The sequence below is a fragment of the Acanthopagrus latus genome, chromosome 15 (assembly GCF_904848185.1).
Source record: "Acanthopagrus latus isolate v.2019 chromosome 15, fAcaLat1.1, whole genome shotgun sequence".
Classification (NCBI taxonomy): domain Eukaryota; kingdom Metazoa; phylum Chordata; class Actinopteri; order Spariformes; family Sparidae; genus Acanthopagrus; species Acanthopagrus latus.
In genome coordinates this window covers 12264437-12286536 of record NC_051053.1, presented here as the reverse complement: position 1 = coordinate 12286536, position 22100 = coordinate 12264437, and the positions used below count along the sequence as shown (strand labels likewise).

At 42.1% G+C, this 22100-nt stretch overlaps 1 protein-coding gene and 1 long non-coding RNA gene across 2 annotated transcripts; both read left to right on the top strand.

Moving 5' to 3' along the window:
- Positions 1-171: 171 nt before the first annotated feature.
- Positions 172-21310, top strand: egln1a (egl-9 family hypoxia-inducible factor 1a). The gene is made up of 5 exons (XM_037123427.1): positions 172-1191; positions 13412-13531; positions 20334-20470; positions 20555-20622; positions 20726-21310. Exons 1-5 carry the CDS (start codon positions 487-489, stop codon positions 20779-20781), a joined length of 1086 nt encoding a protein of 361 aa, XP_036979322.1. The 5' UTR covers positions 172-486; the 3' UTR covers positions 20782-21310.
- LOC119033403 lies at positions 2741-5089 on the top strand. The gene is made up of 2 exons (XR_005079238.1): positions 2741-4437; positions 4552-5089. It is a non-coding gene; the product is annotated as an uncharacterized LOC119033403 (long non-coding RNA).
- Positions 21311-22100: the final 790 nt, after the last annotated feature.

Here is a 22100-nt window from a genome sequence, read left to right as displayed (position 1 = left end):
AGGCGAACTTGATCAATCACGGACAAGGTCGCGCTCCTTGTTGACCTGTAATGACACCGATTTAGTGCTTCCACGCGTTTTTTGAGCCAAGAACTCTCGTAAATCCGACAGCTCTTGGAGGCAGCGTGGTGGGGGGGCGGGGCTAGTGTGCGGACGTCAGAGCAGGCTGGACCACAGATAGGCAGAGCGCACACCGAGCGGCGCCATGCACTACCCTCAGACCGACAGCTAGCCACCCGCAGAAATGCCTCCCGAGGACCCAGCCCGAAATGCTCGGCCCAGGGAACACGTTGTCGTATTATTTCACTGATAAGACATGTGAAGAGAGCGTCAGTGTGATAAAATGGCGAGGTATTGAGTGCTACTTTTCCGTCTCGCTCGGTGTAGCGTGGCAGAGGCAGTGGATCGTTTCCAAAGTTGTCGGTTAGCAGGGCGCGTGTGAAGGATCGGAATTAAAGGCGCAGCGCACCCGTTGTAGCCGCAAACATGGAGAAGCAGCAGAGCGATTTGGAGCGAGAGCGACAGTACTGTGAACTTTGTGGGAAAATGGAGAACCTCCTCAAGTGTGGTAGGTGCCGGAGCTCCTTCTACTGCAGCAAGGAGCACCAGAAACAGCACTGGAAGAAGCACAAGCTCATTTGCAAGGAGGCGGACAAGGCGCAGGTTCCCAAACAGACGCCCGAGCCGACTCCGCCGTCGGGGGACCACAAGGGACCGGAGAAACCGCGAGAAAAGATCAGCCCCGAGGAGGCGGACAGCGCATCTCCACCACGAAACACCAACACAGAAGCACCTGAGGTCAGCGACAGACCGGGAGAGGACGGCTCCAAAGACACCGCCACACCTAACGGACAAACCAGCTCATCGCCTCAGAAACTCGCCACGGAATACATCGTCCCGTGTATGAACAAGCACGGCATCTGCGTGGTGGACAACTTTTTAGGAGCGGAGACGGGGCTGGGCATCTTGGAGAATGTCAAAGCCCTGCACAAAACGGGCAAGTTCACAGACGGACAGCTAGTCAGTCAAAAAGGCGACTCCACGAAAGACATCCGAGGTGACAAAATCACGTGGATAGAGGGGAGGGAGGCCGGCTGCGAGAAGATCCGCTTTCTAATGAGTCGCATGGACGACCTGATCAGACATTGTAACGGCAAACTGGGAAACTACACAATAAATGGAAGAACGAAAGTAAGTATGTCAGCAGGTGGAAGTCAAGCTGAATGAACACTTGTACATTTGTAGACTTCGTTCCCTCCCAGAGTTTGGAGCAGTATAGCCCTGAACACGCGTACAGTATTACAAGATAACACTCAATACCAGCTTTAGTTTTCAGGGTCGGCACTTGGCTTTCAGTTTATCTCATAAAACTAATACAGCTCAGGCTAGTGCAGGTTAATACAACAGCCCTGCAATACGTCCTAACTTCGTTAAAGGGTAAGTTCACCCTAAAATGAAAATTCAGTCGTCAATGGACAATTGGAAAAGGTTCCTAGTCCACAAAATATTTCTGGAGCTTCACAGCAAAATGGTGTTGAAGCTTTCTCCTAAACAGCTAAAGCAGATGGGGACTTGTATATAATAATAAATAAAGCAGCCGAGAGAGATGTGAAGTGGCACCATACAGCTACTTCCAGGTCCCATAACCCTTTGAGATCTCAAATTGATTTAAAAAAAAAAAAAAAACAAACATTATTCGTCTACTTCGGCCCAGTCCTCGCTGTTGCCTTAAAGCTGAAAGCGTCAGCACGCACCCTGTCTGATGTAGACGCGCATGCTTGAATGCATCAAGGGCATAAATGAGGCCTTTTGAAATCAATAATGTATCTTGGGGCTACCGAAGACTTGGGTGATGCCAGACGACCTGTACTGTGTTTAACTTTTACATTTTAAAACAAGTCCCCATCTACACGAGTTGTATTTCAGAGAATGCTGCAACTCAGTTTTGCTGTGAAGCTCCAGAAATATTTTGTGGACAGCAAAACTTCACCCTGGCTTTCCATCTGTACACTGGCAAGTCGATAATATGTCTTTTTTTCTTTTTGGGGTGAACTTTTCCTTTTAAGGTTGTAAGGTTTTGTTTTCCTTGCAACCGTGTTAGAGAGAGAGGTGTTTTAACATTTAGTCTACGTGAATGTAGAGTATTGAAGGGGTGTGACTACATCTTATTTTCACAATTGACTGTCTGGTTCATAAAATGGAAGGATAAATAGTTAGAGTAATTTTCAGTTTTCCTCAATCCCAAATTGAATTTTTATTTAGTTTTTTTTTCCTAAATGAATATCTTAATAATTATTCAATTATGAAGAAGACAGTTGCAGATTTTGTCCATCAATAAATTATGAATTATTATAAACTTTTCAACTGAGTATATACTTTGATCATACACAAGCGTAATGAATCCCCTGCACATGTTCTAATAGACACGGGCTGCTGCTAAAAGTACATACACGGAAACAAGGAAAGACACCCCGCTCACAATTATCAATGTGTGTATTAGATGACATGTTTATGCCTTGATTCTTCTCATAGTAAAAGGACAGAGTGTGTGTGAAGGCGCTGCGGCCATTTGACAAACAGTGGGAAGAACGTGACCGTGTCAGGCTGTATGAAGCCTGAACTGCGCTGCTGAATCATCCACAGGGAGACTGTTCTGTAGTCGACTGCAACCTCTGACCTCGCTGTAGGGAGGCGGCAAACCAGAAGAGTTTTGCTGCAGTGGTGAATTCAGTTGAGTATCACACACAAACTAAAAGTTAGAGGAGACCTGCATGCTTCAAGGTTGGCAGTGCGGGGGAGAGGAAACTGCGGACAGCTTCTGTTTCACTTTGACAGGTTTTTATAACTTAGGTGTTGGGTTGTGACTCAGGCTGGTTCATCTGAGATAATGTGCAAGTTGTCCCTGAAACCTCACCAGTCACTCCTCTCTAACTGCTGCTTTTAAAAAAAGCAGGCTTCGTCAGCCCAGAGCAATGTCAGCGTCGGTGCCCCAGCTTGGCTTTTGGGTTCTGTGTGTCCTGCAACTCCTCTTTGAACCTGATCTGGTCACCATGACCTTGTGGCATAAGACTGACCCAGGAGGGATGAGCTGCTCTCAGCCAACCCCCTCTTCCTCCCCTCCTGGGGGAAATACTCTGAAGTCAATTCGTCACTATTTCATTGAATTGAAGTTAGGCTGAATCCCTTTTTCAGTGCTATTTTTTAGGTACATCTAGATAAAACTACCTCTTGCAACCTCTGTGAAGGCTGATTTAGAGAGTTGTTAAATCAACTTCACGGTCATTTTGTAGGATGCTGTTTGAGAGGTGCCTTTGTTCAACCCATCTAGTATAACAATAAGGATAGACTATATATTTAAAAGACCTGTCAGTATAACACAATGCACCTCAGCAGCTCCACAAACAGCAGCCTTCAGAGCGAACATGAAGTTGAATTTATGCTTCTTTTAGGGGAGTTTGGGGAAAAAAAACCAAAACTGAACATTATATCCTTCATGAAGGTAGGATTTATTGCAGTGGCTGTTGATGTTTATAATATGTTACATGGTGTTTAATGTCTAACCTAAACTTGCTTCATTACAAGGTTTCCTTTTCATTATAGAGGAATTTAGAGTTGTTACTTACTGATTCTGAAGCATCTACGGTTTCTGTTTTCATGTTAGTCACTATCATTTAGACTGTAAAGATGTTTAAAAAGTAGCATCTGCAGACACCCTTGAGTATAAAGTTGTTGGGTTTTTTTCCTGCCTAGCCCTAACTCCTCTTTGAACCTGATCTGGTCACCATGACCTTGTGGCATGAGACTGACCCAGGAGGGATGAGCTGCTCTCAGCCATCCCCCTCTTCCTCCCCTCGTCAGGGAAATACTCTGAAGTGGATCTGTCACCATTTCAGTCAAATGAAGTTAGACTGACTGTTGGACAGAGTTGAAAGTCAGACCCAAAAAAGATTAGGATGAGTACATAACAAACGATACGCCTGAACACCGCGCTAGCCCCTCTCAGTGAGTCGCTGTTTTATATTTGTCGCCTTATCATGTTCTGTTATCACGGTGCTTGACATTTAAGGGATCTAGCAGTAAAAGAACATATTGGATTAAGGCCAGTGGCCGTCGCTTGCTTCAGGTACTTGGTTTTCTGTGCTGGCACATTGCTCCTATGGTCGGCCACTGTTATTTTTAGGCTGCTCCTCCTGTCCAGTTGTGAATTTCACTGGTTCTTAGTAGACATAACCATTTTTCCAAAGCATGCTATTCTAGTGAGCTGTCACATTGTACTGTGGATTCCTGCAACTGGCCACTGAGTCAAACTTGACTTCCTCACCCACTGCCCTAGTTGCCTTGGCAAACACACGCCTGGACTGTGACCAGCGAAAATCAGCATGACTTGCACAAATGGAAGGCCGCCAGTATCAATGGCTCAAAGGGATACAACACAATGTAAGCACAATTCACATCGGGAAAGATAGAGGAAAAAGATTTTGCCCAAATAGTTATTTAATGTCATTGTTTCCATTTCCCCCTTTCACTTGATAACATTGTGGGAAGTCGCAGGCAGCAGGACGTGTTTGTTTCTCTGCTGCTCCAGCATGTCGAAGGCTTGCTCTTGCCATTATCAGTGACCATTTAAAGAAGTTTGGAGCAGCGGCCGCAGCAGCAGCATGATTGTGCTGTCACTGACTCGCTGCACCTCAATGACTGTTAGTATGTCCAGTATGTAAAACAGTGCTGTTCTAAGCTGAAGCTGCATTATAAACATTCCAACTACTAATTCACATGGCTATCATGTATACGTTTATGTTAATGTACTTGAAACATGATAACTCTTGTCTAGCATGAATTTTTGTTGCTAAATGTATCATTTAAATTCTGTATTTAGATACATTGGCCCTCAGGGACTGGATAGAACGCAGTACATAGTGAGATTTTGCTTTCACTTTGTGCACCTGATGGACAGTTTACTGTAATCTGACAAGATGACATGACACACATTTGGAATACAGTTGCATTATTGTCTTTGGCATAACTCACTAATGTAACAAACAACCGTTCATAGACAGATGTGTTCCCCTGTGATAAAGTTAGAAATACACATGTCCTGTCTGCCATGTTGTTATTGCTCAACCCTGATTTTTCCCTGTATCGATATCAAAGTATTTGGTCAAAAATATAGTGATATTTGATGCTGTGCCCAGTCCTAGTGTTTATGAATTTCTTTTGAGAAGATTGAGAGAATTTTAAAATACCCACAGTATCGCAATATCTAGGGTTATGTGGTTAAGATTATCGGTTAGGGAAGTTTCAGGAAAACATGCTAGCAATCTATCTTTCACTTTATTAATTGCATGTCTTGTCTCTCTTTTCTTCTTTTGGAAATAGATTTCAGGCATATATATACGGGCAAAATAAAAAATATAAGCAAGCAACTGAGAGAAAAAAAAGTGTTTTGGAAATTCCTTTGAAAAATACTTATACTAATGTATGATTATCTTTGTTTAATGGCAACAAAGGCATTACCCAATCTTGCATTGATTTGCAACGTTTCCTTCAGTGTATTGTGTTACAGCTATTACAAAATGCTTATTGTCTCAGAGTATGAAGTAATACTGTCGTGTCATTCAACTCTGTCCCATGGCTAGCCAGGCTTTACATTATCAGTGCAGACTGTTGACAGACACAAAGAAGCCGCCAAGTTTCATATTGTTGTATGTAGAGTTATTTGTTGCGTCATTTGTAATGTCACAGCGCGACTGTGGACATGTGTGCTTTCGTAAGGAAGTTGACCGTTGACCTAAATCTTAAAGCTCTATAGAGTAAGTCGGCTAGAGGAAGTCATGTGGTGGTGGTCCTCTGGGTGTCAGAGCAGGCTGTACATTATGCTATAGGCTGTGCAAGTCACTTCTTCCTTCCGCCATGAGTACCAGCATGCACAGAGCGGCACCTCTAGCGTGCCACCTTTTTCCTGCTTATTGTTTTCTCATCATACGGTAAACAATAATGCGATACTTTTGGAGTTAGTCAGAGCACAGGTTAATCCATCATTGTTGGTCAAGTAGGAGTCTACACACATTCAGTTTGAATTTCTAATGAAGGTCATAATACATTTTTGTTATTGCAATCTCTGCATTTGTGAGACACTGAAGAGGTCTAAAAGGGCTGATAGTGTGCTGATAGTTATGCAGGTGTGCATAATGTGTGCAGGGGCCCATGAACAAAGTGAAGCATTTTAATAGGATATATTTAAATCCAGTTACATTTTATCCAAAGTTTGGATACATGTTTATCTCTTCGTTTACTATGCCGTGACTGTCTAAGCAGGACCTGGACGTGATCCAAGTGGAGCTTTGAGAAAGAGGTCTTCTGTATTTGACTGTTTGCAGCTGTAGAGACGGAGACAGGAAGGAATTATGGTGGTTGGAGCATGACACAAAGATGATTGTGAATATAAAAAAACATTTATTACATGCTTAGGAAAGATTTATTTGCATGAATTCAATACAGAATGTTTCTGAAAGATATCAGTGAAGTATTTTATTATAATTAGCCACTTTGATCAGTATGATTGTTCTCTGTACAAAATAAGATGGGGCTATAAACTGATAGTTCATACAGAGCTTGTATTACCCGTCTCTAGTACATTGTTAAAATCTGATGAAGCACTTTGCCTCCAAATGGGTTCTGTTGCTTCAGTTTTTCAAATGGTATTTCTTGCTGTACTGAATCGTCTACAACTGGCAACAAGAAAGTATCGGTGACTGATCCAATTACAGAATGAGCTCACTTGGCTCACACACAGGCCCGATGGAGCCATTCAGTCAGACTGAGCAGTCAGTAAGAAGTTACTGCACAAAACAGACTCAGTACTGCGGTATCTGCTTTGTACTGTTTATAGGACAGTTTTGATTATGAGCTGATGCTCTTTGATTCTGCCAAATGTGCCGCTTATCCTTTTTAATCTTATGTCTTGTCAGAGAGTAAGAGTAGAAAAATCAGGCTTTTAGGAGTGGATCCCAACATTGATTTTTTTTCCAGATGAAGCTTTAAGAAGAGCAAAGTTCAGCCTTTTTGTTTATCTTTTGTTTGTCTATGGGAGGCACCAGCAGAGTGTGCTAATATCTTCGAGGCCCAAGACTCCTTCACAATCCTCTTCAGAGTTTATTTGCGTAACGATACCAGAAAGTGTTGTTGCCTTTCCGTTGCAACATGTGCAGGTGAAGTGTACCGCTGCTGTATACGTCCCTCTATTGTTCACAGCCTACAGTAAAGAAGAAAAGGATAAACTAGGTCATTACTTTAAACAGGGATTTCCTCTGGAGGCAGCACCACTGTCTAACGGATAAAACAGTGAGCTGTCCCGGGCTTGGGCCCAAACTGTCTTGGTTCCCACACTTGCCTGCGCTACGAGGTCTCCATCCCAACTGTTTGTACTCGTGTTTGGATAAGCATCTCTTCTGTGAAGTGAGCAGACCCCTTGCAGCTCTTCCTCTTTGCTCCACCCCAGTTCATGGCTTGAATCAATGCGTGAACTAAGGATACTCTGATAGCATCATGGTGATCAGTGTATCCTTCCAAGAGAGGATCAGGTCAACATGAGGTCAGAATCATCTTTAAGTTGGGATGGAGCAATTTGACGGAGTAACTGCATTTTACCTGCTGCAGAGATATGTAGCAGTATGCAGGATATTTTACAAATGGCACAATCAGTGCTTTGAAATGGTCAACTTCACTTGGATTTCATAAATATACATTCTCCAAACATCTTTTGTTTATTTATTTTTTTTTTTTTTAAAAAGGTCTATCTGTGCATATCAGACATGTATGCCGGAACTGATCAATGCAAACACATTTGTGATAGGCCAATATCAGCTGGTCCATATTGGTCCTGTTGACAATCTTTCTCCAGCAATAGGTACAGCTAGTGGGGAGACTCTCAGTGTTGCACCTGTAGAAGTTGCAGAGTATCCTGTCGTCCACCGTGAGCCACTTTGGCTTGCAGAAAGAGCACTAATGGCTCGCTGTCTTTGTGACGGTGTCGGTATGGTGAGTACGGGTCAAATTCCCAGAGCAACCTGAATCCGCTGACTCTCCTCACATGACTCCTATCGATGGTGATAGAGGCGTGTCCTTCCTGTAGTCCACGTTCCTTTGTTTTGCTGACGTTGAGGTGAAGGTTGTTGTCCTGGCACCAATATTTCAGGGCTCTGGCCTCCTCTCTGTGGCCATGTCATCGTCATTGACAATCAGGCCGATGACAGGTGATCGTATTGGAGCTCAGGGTGGCCACAAAGTAATGTCTGGGCTCAGCACATGGCACTGAGGCGTTCAGGTGATGAGAGTCAGGGCGGAGCATGTTGTGGTGCCTATCTGCACTAAGTTCAGGATCAATTCACATAGGGTGGTGTTGGGACCCAATTCTTTATGCTTGAGATGCATCTGGAGGACACATGGGCATGAAATACATGACTATAGTCAATGAACCTCCATTCTTACATGTGTGTTCCTCTGGTCCAGTGCTGGGGTCTAGGATGATGGCATCGTCCATTGATCTGTTTGGTCTCTATGCAAATTGCAGTGAGTCATGGAGGGAGGTAGGAGCTGATGATGGTATTTAATAAATGCTCGTCACACTTCATGATAGTGGTGAGTGCTGCTCAGTGACAGTCATTCAGGGACGGGGACAGTGGTGGGCTTTCTGAAACGGATATGGTTAATCTGTTAGTGTATCAACAGAAAATAAAGATGATGATTAGTGATAGACTAAATGGTACAGGTACATTTATTAAATTCCTTTCAACCCACATGAGCAACAACAGGGCTGCTTCTTCACTTGTGCACCACTTGGCAGAGCTTTATAGATCCATTTGATTTCATAATGGAATTTTCATTATTAATGATTCTGTACCGGCGCTTGTGACGAAAATGCAAGCATACCACAAATGGCCCGGTGAAGCAGAAACACTGAGGTGGTCTCTAAATGGGTGTGTATGTGTGGCTCCACATAATGCTTTCACATGCACACCTTTAAGTTCGTCATGAAACGGTAAAAAAAATAAATTAAAAAACGGCAGAGTTTTGCAGTTTTGGAGAACACTGATTGTAGATATGATCCAATGATGTGAGAGGTACTTTGGACCGCAGTAACATTGGTTGCATAATGATGGCAGTGTAAGCCCCTTTGGAATATATATTGGAATATATATTATTAATTAGAATTAAATGTAATATTTGGTTTTACTTAATTATTTTGTTTATATTAATGTAACAGGCACACAGTCATATTCTTGTACTGAACTGGGAATACATGAAGAAAAACATTAAATATATTTAAATTTGTGATTTTTAGTTTACAGCAAATCATCCGGTCTCGCTTGAAATAAATGATGTTAGCCTTGCTCGTGCTTGCCATGGCCCATCAAGTTCAAGTTTGATTTATTTGAGGTTTGAGTGTCTGTTGTCTGAAACAAATTGGTAATGAGAAAGGAAAATAAACAGCTGTGCGCAACTTGCATGGAACAGATGAGTGTCTCGCACAGAGGGGATCCTTGGCTATAACCTCGCACATATAAAGGGTTTAAAACAAGTAGTACATTTTTCACTTTTTGATTTATTGAATTTGTTGTAAATGCAAGACAAAAATGGATTATGATCAACAATAAAATATTGACTCTGGGTCATTGTAACTGCTTTATCAGCAGTGACGACTTATGAAAATAATTAATATTCAGGTACTTGTCAGATATACCAGTAGATTTTAGAATTTTTTGATAATGTAGTTGGTTAAATGTAGAGCAACAGTAATAACACTGAAATGATTCTTTGTTTCTCTTCCCACTGTCACTCTAAATTTATATGCATCTGCAGCATAAAGTTTGCCTTTCTCTTGGCCTTACTGAAGGCCTCAGTTATCTAGTTTGATGACCTCCTCTTCTCTCTTTTTCATCCTCTGCCTGTAAATGCCAGTCGGCCTCTGAAGTTGTGCCTGTGGAATGTAAATAAACGGCATGCAGAGCGAGGTCAACCTCCTAATGAGGGCCATCGTGGAACGCGGAAAAATAAGTGGCTGAGAGGAACGGAAGCTCAAATATGGAGAGAGGTCAGAGGTGGAGATGGCAAGGAAGGAAGCCTTGCTGCAGTATAGAACTTGTCTAGTTTTGATGGAGAAATGATATTGGTAATTCATTTAGACCAGGTAAATTGAAGTATTTAGTTCTGTATCACATGTAGTTTGTTGTGGCGCAGTCACAGAGGGAATACTTGTGACTGAGCATGTACAGTAGTAATACTCTATGTATACTAGTATCTTTGGCCAGTGCAAAAAATTCTGTGCCCCGAAGTATTACTGCCGCTGATACAGTTTTCATCAAGGCATTAGCTTAAAGCCAAGTGTGGTTCTGTTGCTGAGGAGCTGATCAAATGTGTGTGTCTGCTGCTGTGCATCAGCTTGCTAGATCCTCATGACCAGATCACATGAAAGGCAAACTGGAGTGAAATAGCATTTCATACAAGGTTGGCATTTACAACTACTAGCTGATCTGCTTTTCATTGTTTTAATGTTTCCTGTGGACAATTTGGTACACCCTCTTTTGAGTGTGCTCTCAGTGTGATATGATAGTTTTTACTTTTATTTAGGCTTTTACTGCTTTACTACCCTGTTATTATTTAGGTAGCACTGCACTGGGCCACTAGCTATAGGAATGAAGCCATGTTTGGTGGCCAAGACAAGAAATTATTAGAAATGGAGAAAAAAACAAGAGTTAAAATTTGCTTTGAAGCTCTTGGTGAATTTCTTCTAAAAAGCTGCCAACATTTGCTGTATAATATATAGCCTATATCCCACTAGTTGTTGTTTTGTTGACCAATGAGAAAGGGACTATGAATTTCTTTGTTTCTCACCACAGGGGTGGGCACCCAGTTCTCTGGTGTTATGCTGCCCACGATCTGTTTGGTTTACAAATTCGACTGGTGGCAGATTCTTACATATAAGGTTTTGAGAAATGGTAGCTAGAAGGAAACTGAACAGCTTGTATATTTTAGTACGACTCTAGCTGACATGGTCACCAGGGATAGTCTTGCATGTTTTTTTTCCAGTGCCTGTACCGATTATTAGCAATTATGGAGGCCAGTAACTGAGATTGTGTTGTGGGCAGACCAGTGAGTCAGCTGCATCAGAGTCAATGTAGAGCTTTTTAAAATTGAATACCAGCCGTGACAGCAGATGTTGTCAGCGTGATTGCCTTACAACTGCACAAGATGGTCATTTCTGCGAAGTCATATAATAATGGTTATCACAAATGTGTAGTCATGAGTCGGAACTTGAAAATGTTGTGGCCATTGTGGCTGCTGTGGTCTCATCGCAAGACGGACTCCAGTTTATTAGATCTGCAATCACACCAAAAACAATACCAATTCCAGTAACCAGGATGCTGAAAATGCTGTTCTGATCAGTTCCGATAATCGGTCAGTTTGAAACTGATGCTCAATGATGAGCAACTCAGCTTGTGCAGCAGTTAATCTTTCCTGTGGTAGATGAAGCTTTCCAACAGCTGTCCGGTGTGTGGAAATCAAAGGCGAAACTGCTGTGTCCGACTTTTTGCCAAGTATCCAGGCTCTCACACCTTCACTCAGCCCCCCCATGCGCGCGCACACACACACACAACCACACTTTTCCTAGCAGAGACTGTTTACCCATCTCCAGCCTTGTAGCGTGAGCCAAGCAGTTAAGGGTGGGAGGGGTGACATAGACGAGGATCGGCCAACCTTCCTCACGCTCTGCACGTAGCACAACCATTAAAATACTGCTCCCGCTGGAAAGAGGCCAGGAGTCAAAGTTTATAGCAGTTCACTCCTCTCTTCTGCTCCAGCCCCACCCCTCTGTTTTCTGTCTGTTCCTCTCTCCCTCTTTCTCTCTCTTTTACACACATACACGCACACAGAAAAGCTTACTGTATTGCGTTTTACTGACAGGAAGCCTTTGTCAGTTTGCATGCCCCTCACCCGCCCTGATTCCCAGCAGCCTTTTCTTCTGCGACCCACCCTCTTTTTAAGAATCGATGAAGTAGTGTGTCAGTTAGTGCAGGTGGAGCGAGACCCCCCTCACTCTCCTTGTGTTCATGTTGGAGTTTTGTTGTTTTTCGGCTTTGAAGGCCCTGATATTGTGCATTCCAGCGGTAACCTGCATCACCTTAAAAGATGCAAGTACAATGTGGACTGACGCAAGCAACTGCCGTCACATGCGCAGGAAAATAAGATTCAGACGTCTGTGTGATGCGGATGATGCATTAAAAATAAATAAATAAATAAACCATTTTCTCTGAGCGTAACAAGTCTTTGCAAGGAGAGATTTTGCAAGACAGTTTCTATGGTTCTTGATTTCGCGATTCTGTTCAGCTCCTTGAAGTCCAAATATTTTGAAGCATATCATATCATTTCTTTGCGGTCAGGATATATTCAAACATGGAGAGTCCGACATTATCTTGACACGAGACTGAGTTTAGTCTGCTGTGAGTGTTTATAATAATGTTGCTATGGTCTATGCTGATCCAAGTGCATGGAAGAATGTGAAGGAACTTGCCTTTTGTTTGTCATATCACTGCTTAGACACGGCGCATGAGGGCCGAATCTGCTCTAAGCATATGTGCACGTTCACTGCTCGCCTCAGCTTTTCTTTCAAGGCAGACCGACGTGCAGTTGCATGGTATCGCAGAAGTGTTGATTGTAATTTCCAGTCCTTATTGTCTAATCTAATATAATGTAGTCTGATATGGCAGAGAGTGTTGGAACTGATTTTGAGATGAAAACAGATTTTTTGACTCCTCTAAGCTGACATCATGTCTTTCATGAAAGTGTTCCTGTGACAATTCCCCCCAGCAATGGGCGAGTCACCACTTGTGTGTGTGTGTCCTATTCCTGAGGGACTTTCTGTGCCGTACGAGTGCGTTTGCTCGCTGTTTACACCAAGACGTTTACAAGAGCTCATAGGGGTTCACTGCCAACACCCAAGCAGATCATGCAAGTCTTAATAGAGCAGGAAAAGGCAAGGGGAAGTTGACGTGCAGCACGATATCTCCGGTTTATTTCCTTGTGGGTTTAAAGTTTATAATGAGGCAGCCGTGTTGTGAGTGGCCGCTGCTTGTATCAGTCTCGGGGCAGGTGAGACAAGGACAATGCGGTTGGACTGTGCCAAGCCTATCTGCTGCCCCCACTGCAGTTCTTACTAAATGGATCCATGCCGGCAGTTGTATTTGCACCAGCGAACGCAGTTTTAATGCAACTATCACTGTGTCTTCTGTGTGTTCATGCCATACTTCTGTTTATTTCTTTAATGATACTTCGGAGATGTAGACTTTAGTACATTTGTTCATTGTCCCAATGTATGTGCTTTAACTAATAATGCTTTTCCTCTTCTTCTCTTCAGGCAATGGTGGCGTGTTACCCCGGAAACGGGACAGGATATGTGCGGCATGTGGATAACCCCAATGGTGATGGGCGATGTGTCACATGCATTTATTACCTTAATAAGGATTGGACTGCCAAGGTACGTAAGCTATGTGGGGATGAAATAATGTTCATTAGTGCTAAATGGTCCAAATTTTGATTTTTTTCTTGTTTTAACTGTGATTTGAAATAACTGAAGTAACCATCCAAACAAAATGAAATGCGAAAAGGCTATGTCCTGTCACAAGCCTATGACGAGTCGGCACAGTTCTTGTCTCCATGACAGGGTCATCACCCTCCATCTTACCTCATTCCACATCCAAGCAGAGTCAGTGGTAGAGGTTACGTGTCAGTACATGCTGTTCGGCTACTCTCTCCATTATAATCCCATTAAAAGGCAGAGAATCCTACTAATCCAGACACACCCAATCAGGGAGAAGAGCTGCCATATTCTGCCTCCCACACATCCATTGTTCCTCCTGCAGGAAATTGGAATCACGGGCAGACAGAAGAAAGTGATGGAATTGTTTCTATGGTGGTTTATTATTCATTTCATTGCTGAAATTATTATTAGGTTGTGTGTTTCTCGATGAATATTTATATAAAGGTTGAATACAATAACATTTCTGTCCCTACTCAAACAGGACGAAAAATGTCATTTCTAGTCTCATGCCATTGACCGCATTACGTATTTTTCTACAGCAAGTTCCCATGGTGGACCAATGGAAGGGGCGCATCCAGGGGAATGGGAGAATGAATGCACTAACCTTTTTCAATGTGAAAGGATGAGTTCAGTATTTCAAGATGCCTCAATTCCAAAACACATCTGCCAGCCCTCTCCTACTCTGATCAGAGTAGCCACAACAAACCGTCACATCAATTCCTACTGCCAAATATATTTTAACAACAAAAAATTACTTGTTTTTTCACACAATTTTGTTTTTACCCCATGGAACCTGTCAAGCACCACAATTCTTTGCAACTTTTGCAGTAGACTGAAATGTAGGCTAGGTTTGATCAATGTGAACTCAAGTGTTTAGAGGTGAATGTTGCTAGATGAGTTGGTAAAGGAACTTGCCTTTTGAATCGGAGACAGATAAACAGGATGCTGCACAGCAGGAAGTAACAGAAGGCTTTTTGACAGAAAACAGCATCTGTAAGGTGGAAGGATGCCTCTCCAATGTCAGGACATTACAAGACTTATAAGTACACAGTAGACCATCCTCCAGACTTCCTCACATACCTGACCTCCAGACCTGCAAATGAATATTACGTAATTACAGGAAACTATGTTTTGCCTCTGGATGCTAGTGTGTGGTAGAATGCAGGCCATGTATGAATCACTTTTGTAGCCATGGGTGCTACTGAACATATTGATTTGATGACATTATTAGCAGTCAAGCAAGGAACCCACAGGTATAGTTGATTTCTTTTTTGACAAATGTACCTGTACATTTTGTCCACATGACATGGCATTTTGGGGTTAATTTAGGTGTCTCATGTTAGGATCAAAAACATTGACATTAGCGTTGGGCGTTGTGTCAAAATTTTCCAACAGGCCACCATCAGCCCATCAGTTGGTAACTGCTGATATATAATCCCAGCTGTGTGTCAGCACATGCAATGGGAGGAGATTTCTCAGCCAGCAAGACAACGAACTTTCAGAAGCAATTTGCTGTCTCTGTAAGCATGTTACCCGCAAAGGACTCTAATACAACCAGTTTGCACAGGCATTTACAATACAGCATCCTGCTGAGTATGCAGTGCTTTCACCCGACAGACACAACCCCTTACACTGTTACTGAAAAAGCCCAACTTCACCAGCCCACAGTCCTTGGGGCTGTTGTGACTAAATGTGACAAGGACAGTCCGAGGTGGGCACAGTGCACGTTGACTGTGTCAAAATATCTTGCAAAGAACATGTCTTTTAACACTGTGGAGAAGGTCCATTCAGTGAGTTGCTTAAGACTTTTGACAAGCAGTACAAAAGTCCAGCAGTTCCTGGGTGAAAATATTTTAGTAAACCGCCATACCAACCCTGTACAACGAAGTCAGGTCAGAAGTTACTAAAGAGCTGGAGGCCACAGACTTTGTTGGGCTAGCTGTGGATATGTGGTCAACTACCAATATGGTCGCCTACATGAGAATGACTGCACTGCATGTAACTGAACAGTCCTCACCCTCTGACATCCAATGTCAAAAAATAATTTTACTCAAACATCACAGCCCAAAGTTTAAGGCTACACTTTTGAATAGACCTGTGGCCTACTTTTACAGCAGTGTTTTGCACTATATTATCACTATTTCTGTTTATGCCCCAGCACTGGCTCAACAGAATCTCAGTGTCTGATTGTTAACGTGTCTACTAAATGTTTTCCTGTTGTTACTTGTGTGCATCAGGTGGGTCATGTTGTCCTTTTATTAATCAGCCAGGCTGTTGCATGATTTCTATTGTCATGTTGATGCACAAGCTTTAATTATTCAAATGAGCCATGTTATGGAACCCCGTTGGACACATGAATGAGTCCTGCCTGGTCTCTGATTGGCTGTTTATTAGGCGTGTGATGAGAAGTTTTTTTATAGAATGCGGTTGCCTGGATACCGGGGCTTAATGAGAGAATGATGTGGTGCCTCTAAGTACAGCGTGAGTCGTCTGTATTTGACGACCTGAGAATGGGACTCCAAAATCAACTATCTGTCTTCATACCCACTTTGCGTTACGTAGTGTTGCTTTCACTGTCTACCTTAAATACAGCACACTGGCTTGCCTCACTTTTGTTTCTCTCTCCTTTCTGTTTTCTTCTCTACAAGCAAGTTCTGTTCAAGATCTGCTTTCTCTATCAGCAGCAACTTTTATAATGTCCTCCACAAAACACACCTTCCATTTAGGATTTTTTTTTTTTACCACAATCCTGTTAAAAAAATATCGCAATAAACAGGTGTGGTTACAAATTGGTGCAAAACAATGGCAAAAGTAGGCCTACAAAATAGGAGGGTCGAATCACAATCACAGGAGGGATGTTATACCATAGAGCGTCTCTCTCTGTGTGATTGACTGGAGACGGGAGAGAGAGCGCGAGGGCAGAGTGTCCGCTAGGTAATCGATCGCAGATTGTGTTGTTCTCTTGGGCAGATAAAGTATATAATGGATCCCCAGATAAACCTCATGTCTAGGTATCAGAAAAACTGATTCACATGAACACGTGTTGATAATTTAGCTCTTGAGGAGATTGGTGGGGCTTAGCATACACATACCCGCTGTGCCTCGAGACTGAGGTGTGGTTAATTAGAGCTAAATTATCAGTTTTTTTTTTATTCTTTGTAAGACTGTCATCACAGGAACTTCAGTAGAAAATCAGTTCACAGTCCAAAATGCTTAAATCTCCTCTGCTGTCAACATCCCTGAATGTTGTGTTGTATGTTGCTTGCACTGAATGGTTTTGTCCTTGCAACATGTGCGTCTTTTGGAATGCCCTCAATTATGCAAATGAATGTACTGTATGCATTAGTAGGTGTCATGTTGGCTGCTAAAATTACGCTGCGCGTCTGTAGTTGATTGTGTATACATACTATCAAGTTTCAACACTTTATAGTCATAGAAGTCTGAGACACTCAAGTATTTGTCATTTTTTCAAATCTCCTGAAAGTCGTACATCACGTTCTTCATGAATGCATGACCGATCACAACTTTTCGATGTTCCTCATGCACCCATGACACAGAAATAGCAGAAACAAGCCCGCTGGTGGGAGGATAAAATTATAGGGATGCAAAAATCAAAGTGGAATTAAATGAATCAGCTACTGAAAATACTTTGCTTTCTGTTACAGCGGCAGATTCTTGCAAAGTATGCCTTCAGGTTTTAACTGCAACAAAGGAAAATAAATTTTAGATTTGTAGATATGGAATCTGATAAGATACAGTGACTCTGGGTCTGGTGCTATTTAGAGAAACACTGAATGCTAAGATGCAGAAGTGCTACAGTAAACAGTTTTGCTGCACCAAGATGTACTCTGCCCATCCATCCATTTTCTAAATTGCTTACCTTGCTCTGGGTTGTGGGGGGTAGGAATGTTTCCCAGCATGCATTGGTAGTGAGGCAAGGACAGATCACCAGTCTATCATAGCTGGCATAGCTGTGGAGACATTGGCACCACTGTGATCATCATGATTACAGTATTCAGCTATCAGTAACATCGTGTTTGTCATTTCTGCCATAGATATCCTGCCTCAACATCACCACATGACATGACTCATATTGATGACGGTAATATTTTTTACACTAATATCAGAACATTGCAGTGATGGCCCTCAACTTATGGTCCATCTAAATTCACCAGCCATGTATCACTAAAGCTTCTACAAGAACTCCACCACTATGAGAAACTTTGCTGTGATTGATAAGCATTCACACTGGTATCTGTGCACGCCATGTGACTTTCTTTCGTGAAAAGTGCTCTCAGCGGGCATGTGGGTGTCAGGTTTGGCTAGATTTTTTTTTTTTTTTTGTTTGTTTGACTTGGACAGACATCCAAAAACTTTTTGTTCCATCCACAGTTTCCACCACCCACGATAAAAACAAATTGTCATTAATGATCTCAGTTTACTCTTTTCATGACATTTAACCATCCACAACTTCCACAGTCTACTAGTTTTCAAGTTAACTCACATGAATATGCATTATAGTGGATGTATGTCTGTATAAGATTCATATATTTTAACCAAAATCACAAATCCCTTAAAGGGCTTGTCTTTGAGGTTATTTTTAAAAATCAGCTTGGCATAAAAATGCACAGCAGAATTTACAACTAGAACCTTAGAGTAAGACCAATAAGTGCAGATATGTACAGATATGTTTTTTGTTTGTTTGTTTCATTGCTGTTTTGAAAAAAATATTTTTTTTAAAATTCACTACTATGGTTCTGATGTAGAATCATTTCTCTGTCTATAAGTCCTACCACTTCCAGATGTTCGCCTACCCCTTTGGTTGTTTGGGACTCCTTCAACAGCTACTTTGTTAGATGTGCAAAAAAAAAAAAAAAAAAACTCTAATGCCACAGTGCCCCAAACAATCTTGCATTGGTAATTAGAAAGTCACTCAATAATAATTAGGAGAATCTGATTTTGGAGTTTGTTACCTTGCTGAGGAGCTGAAAGTTCAGTCTACTGCCTGCAGCTAGTCGTCCATCAGCTCCTACTTGTATTATTACTTCAAGCCATATTCAACCTGATCTACTGACAGAAAATGCCCTAGATGACCTTGCTTTGTTTGTAGAAGCTTTTTTGATCAGCAGTCACAGTCTGCACAAACCGCGGTCACAAGTGCACGTTTACGTTACATTGTACGTTTCATTACATTGTGATCATCCTGTGTTTTGTTAGTTGAACTCTTATAACCAGCAGCAAAAAGAAATGTTTGGTTTGCATTAGCAAACTTGATCGACCTCTGATATGGCTGTAAGAGAGTGAACAGTAAACAGTGAGGCTGATATCAGCAGGATTATAAAAGATATGACTGGTTTCCCCTGAATCCCTCGCGTGAAGGTAGGCCATTGGAGTCCAATGTAGGAATGGTTGACTGGTCATGAACAACAAACTATGATAAGAAAAGGTAGATGGAAGGTTTAAAGCTTTTTTTTTTAAAGTTGTTTGTGTTTGTTCTTTGTGTGTGTATGTGTATTGTGTCAGTCACATGCTATTTATGGATGTTGGCTACTTGTGCCATTCAAAATCTGTTAAGTTGTATACAGGTGTACAGGGCGCTGCCGGGAAGTAGCATGATGCTGTTACTGGGCGTATAGATTACACGGTATCAGATCGGCGCATAGAGTCACATACTCGCTGGTACCTGATCCAGCATTGTAGGCAGTATCAGAGGTATTTCTGATACTGGTGTCTGGATCAGAACAATCCTAGCAGTGGTGTCCAAGCCCTGCCCATCTTAAACAACTGCTCGGACTTAACTACTTTTCAAAAGAGTGAATCTGTTCAAAGGAATTTTTACTTTCTTGAATTGTATAACCATTGTGCATTTTTCTCTCCTGAGATTTTAAAACTTGTTGGAAAAGTCAGAGGTTAGTCGGTGTCCATTTTGGGTCACAGCACAGTTTGACTTGGTGTACCCATCCCGAGTTTTAAAGTTTGTCAGCTCTTTGTAGGCCAGAAGGTCATGTCCTGCACGTGAAGGTCATTCTGTGTTCATTCTTATCCACACACCCTTTACAGGCCTGCACACTGAACGTTGCCGCCAATTGGTATAAAACAATCAGTGGTCACGTGTTGCAGAAAAAACATTCCTCCTGTCTTCTTTGACCCTATTGTGCTTTATTTAGTTTAGTCACACCAGCGGCATTCCCCCTCATTTAAAGTAGTATAAATGGAAATAGCATTAGTCTTCCAACAAAGGGTGTGAACTTTTTTCTCCGCTGCTTTGCGTGTGAAGAGAGGGGCCTATCATATCAGCTGTGTGAGAGTTTAAGCGGCACGCTTGCAGCAATCTGCTTTTTCACTCTCCAGGTCCTTTATCCAGCCGGAGCAGTTTTCCTGTGAGTTATTCTTCCTATCCCTCCACAGGAAAGCCGCCCCCCGCTGCCGCTTCCGATCCTGAGCTTTCCTCCTGGCCCTTGGAGTCGGACAACCCTTTTCCTTAAGATTGTCGTCCTATGTTGATCATTTAAAAAGCCTGAGATCTATTGAAGTGGATCTTTTTATATGAAGTATGAATGCAGTTTTGAGGAGACATTACCTCTCTGAGTGTTTTCCTTCTAATGTGGATGAACATGGCGCAACATGATCACTGCAAAGGCTTCGCTTAGCCTTTACTCCTACTCTTTACCTTCCTGCTATTGCTTTGTCCAGATTTGTATAAATAACAGTGTTGTTTCTTGGTGTTCTGCTCTTTCAGGAACACGGTGGCCTTCTCCGAATCTTCCCAGAAGGAAAGGCCCAGTTCGCCGACATAGAGCCCAAATTTGACCGTCTGTTGCTGTTCTGGTCAGACAGACGGAACCCTCACGAGGTTCAGCCCGCCTTCGCCACCAGGTCAGCATCCGAGTCTGTTCACCGCACGCGCTCAAGATCATCCACCTGTTTTGCATCAATTCATTATTGTGATTATCTCTGCAGGTATGCCATCACGGTGTGGTATTTCGATGCAGATGAGCGGGCCAAAGCTAAAGAAAAGTACTTAACAGGTGAGATTGGATGTAAACTACACAGTCCTGTTTCTGTTGATTCAAGCCCAGAGTTTGTTTTTTTTTTCATCATCTCTTGTGTGTTTGTTTCCTTGTTGTGCAGGTGCAGGAGAAAAAGGTGTAAAGGTTGAACTCGGCAAACCATCAGATCCCAGCTAGTGGGGATCCTGCACCCCCCGACAAACAGCCATTAAGTGCTCTGTCCCAAGAAAGTGGCCTATAGAGAGCATGTGTGTGTGTGTGTTTTACATGGCAAAAACAGCAGACTTTTGCGTGAGTGGGTGGAAGATCCATGTTTATGGAGACAAAACAAATACACAGTGATTTCTGTTCATTTTCAGCATACTGGGGCAACCCAGCGGACCTTGAATGTCATGACATTGTACTGAAAGGGATTGTGTGGATTTTATTTTTTTTCCTTTCACCTCTTCGGTGGAGAACACTCTTACATTACAGCAGATGTCTTCATAAAATCACTTCAAACAGGAATTAAGCTCAGAGAATCTACATCTTTTGCATATTTGTTTTTTTGCAGTTAATTCTTTAAAGGTACAGTGTTCTGCATATGCTTAATGTGTTATGCTTTTCACATGGAATCAGCTGTAAGCTACTGTATGGCGAAATGTGCTTGTTGGCAATAATATGAGGAATGATCTGAATTAAACAAACACCCTTTTTCTGACAGAAATTCTTTGGTCTTAGTTTTCATTCATTTGCAGTGCAGTAGATGCTGACTGTGCCACTTGTCTCTTCCTGGTTTCACTAAATACATGAAATTTTTTAGTTGGCTTTGATTTTTAAGGGGAAAATACATGAACGTATTCTGTGCTGCCTTTACATCTGTCACGTTTGCCTTATATGCAGTTTCATGCTGCCCTCTGCAGGCCCTCGGTGTATTGCAACTATTAGATTTTCTAATTTTCTGGAGTATTGTCTTTACTCCACTGTAAGCTACAGCATAAGTGACTGGAAAGAAGGTAACATGATTAAGCGTTACAGCACTTCAAGCATCTCATTAAACGGCATGATTCTTTGGCTTGTCACAATAAAATGACACTCTAAAATGTGCCACCTTTATCTTGGAAAAAATAATTTATAACTCAAACTATGTTATCTCTGTATTATCTAAGTTTCAGTATCTGTACATGGCAATGGTACATAACAGTGTTTTAATTGTAATCCTCTGCCACCCTTGAAATGATCCAGTTTTATTAGATTTACATTTATATTTCTCTCTCTCTCTCTCTCTCTCTCTCTCTCTCTCTCTCTCTCTCTCTCTCTCTCTCTCTCTCTCTCTCTCTCTCTCTCTCTCTCTCACACACACACACATACAGAATTATGTAGTAAACAAAAAAGTGTGAAATAACTCAACATGTTTGATATGTTAGATTCTATATATATATTATAAAATTACTTTAAAAATTACCCCTGTCCTTGAGGGCTTGTTATGTTTTTTATTAAAGCTGTCTACTATTTGA

Coding starts and splice junctions, on each gene's coding strand:
- egln1a (XM_037123427.1), top strand. CDS start 487: ATGGAGAAGCAGCAGAGCGATTTGGAGCGAGAGCGACAGTACTGTGAA. Junction 13,532..20,333: donor ATAAGGATTGGACTGCCAAG/GTACGTAAGCTA, acceptor CTGCTCTTTCAG/GAACACGGTGGCCTTCTCCG. Junction 20,623..20,725: donor TAAAGAAAAGTACTTAACAG/GTGAGATTGGAT, acceptor CTTGTTGTGCAG/GTGCAGGAGAAAAAGGTGTA.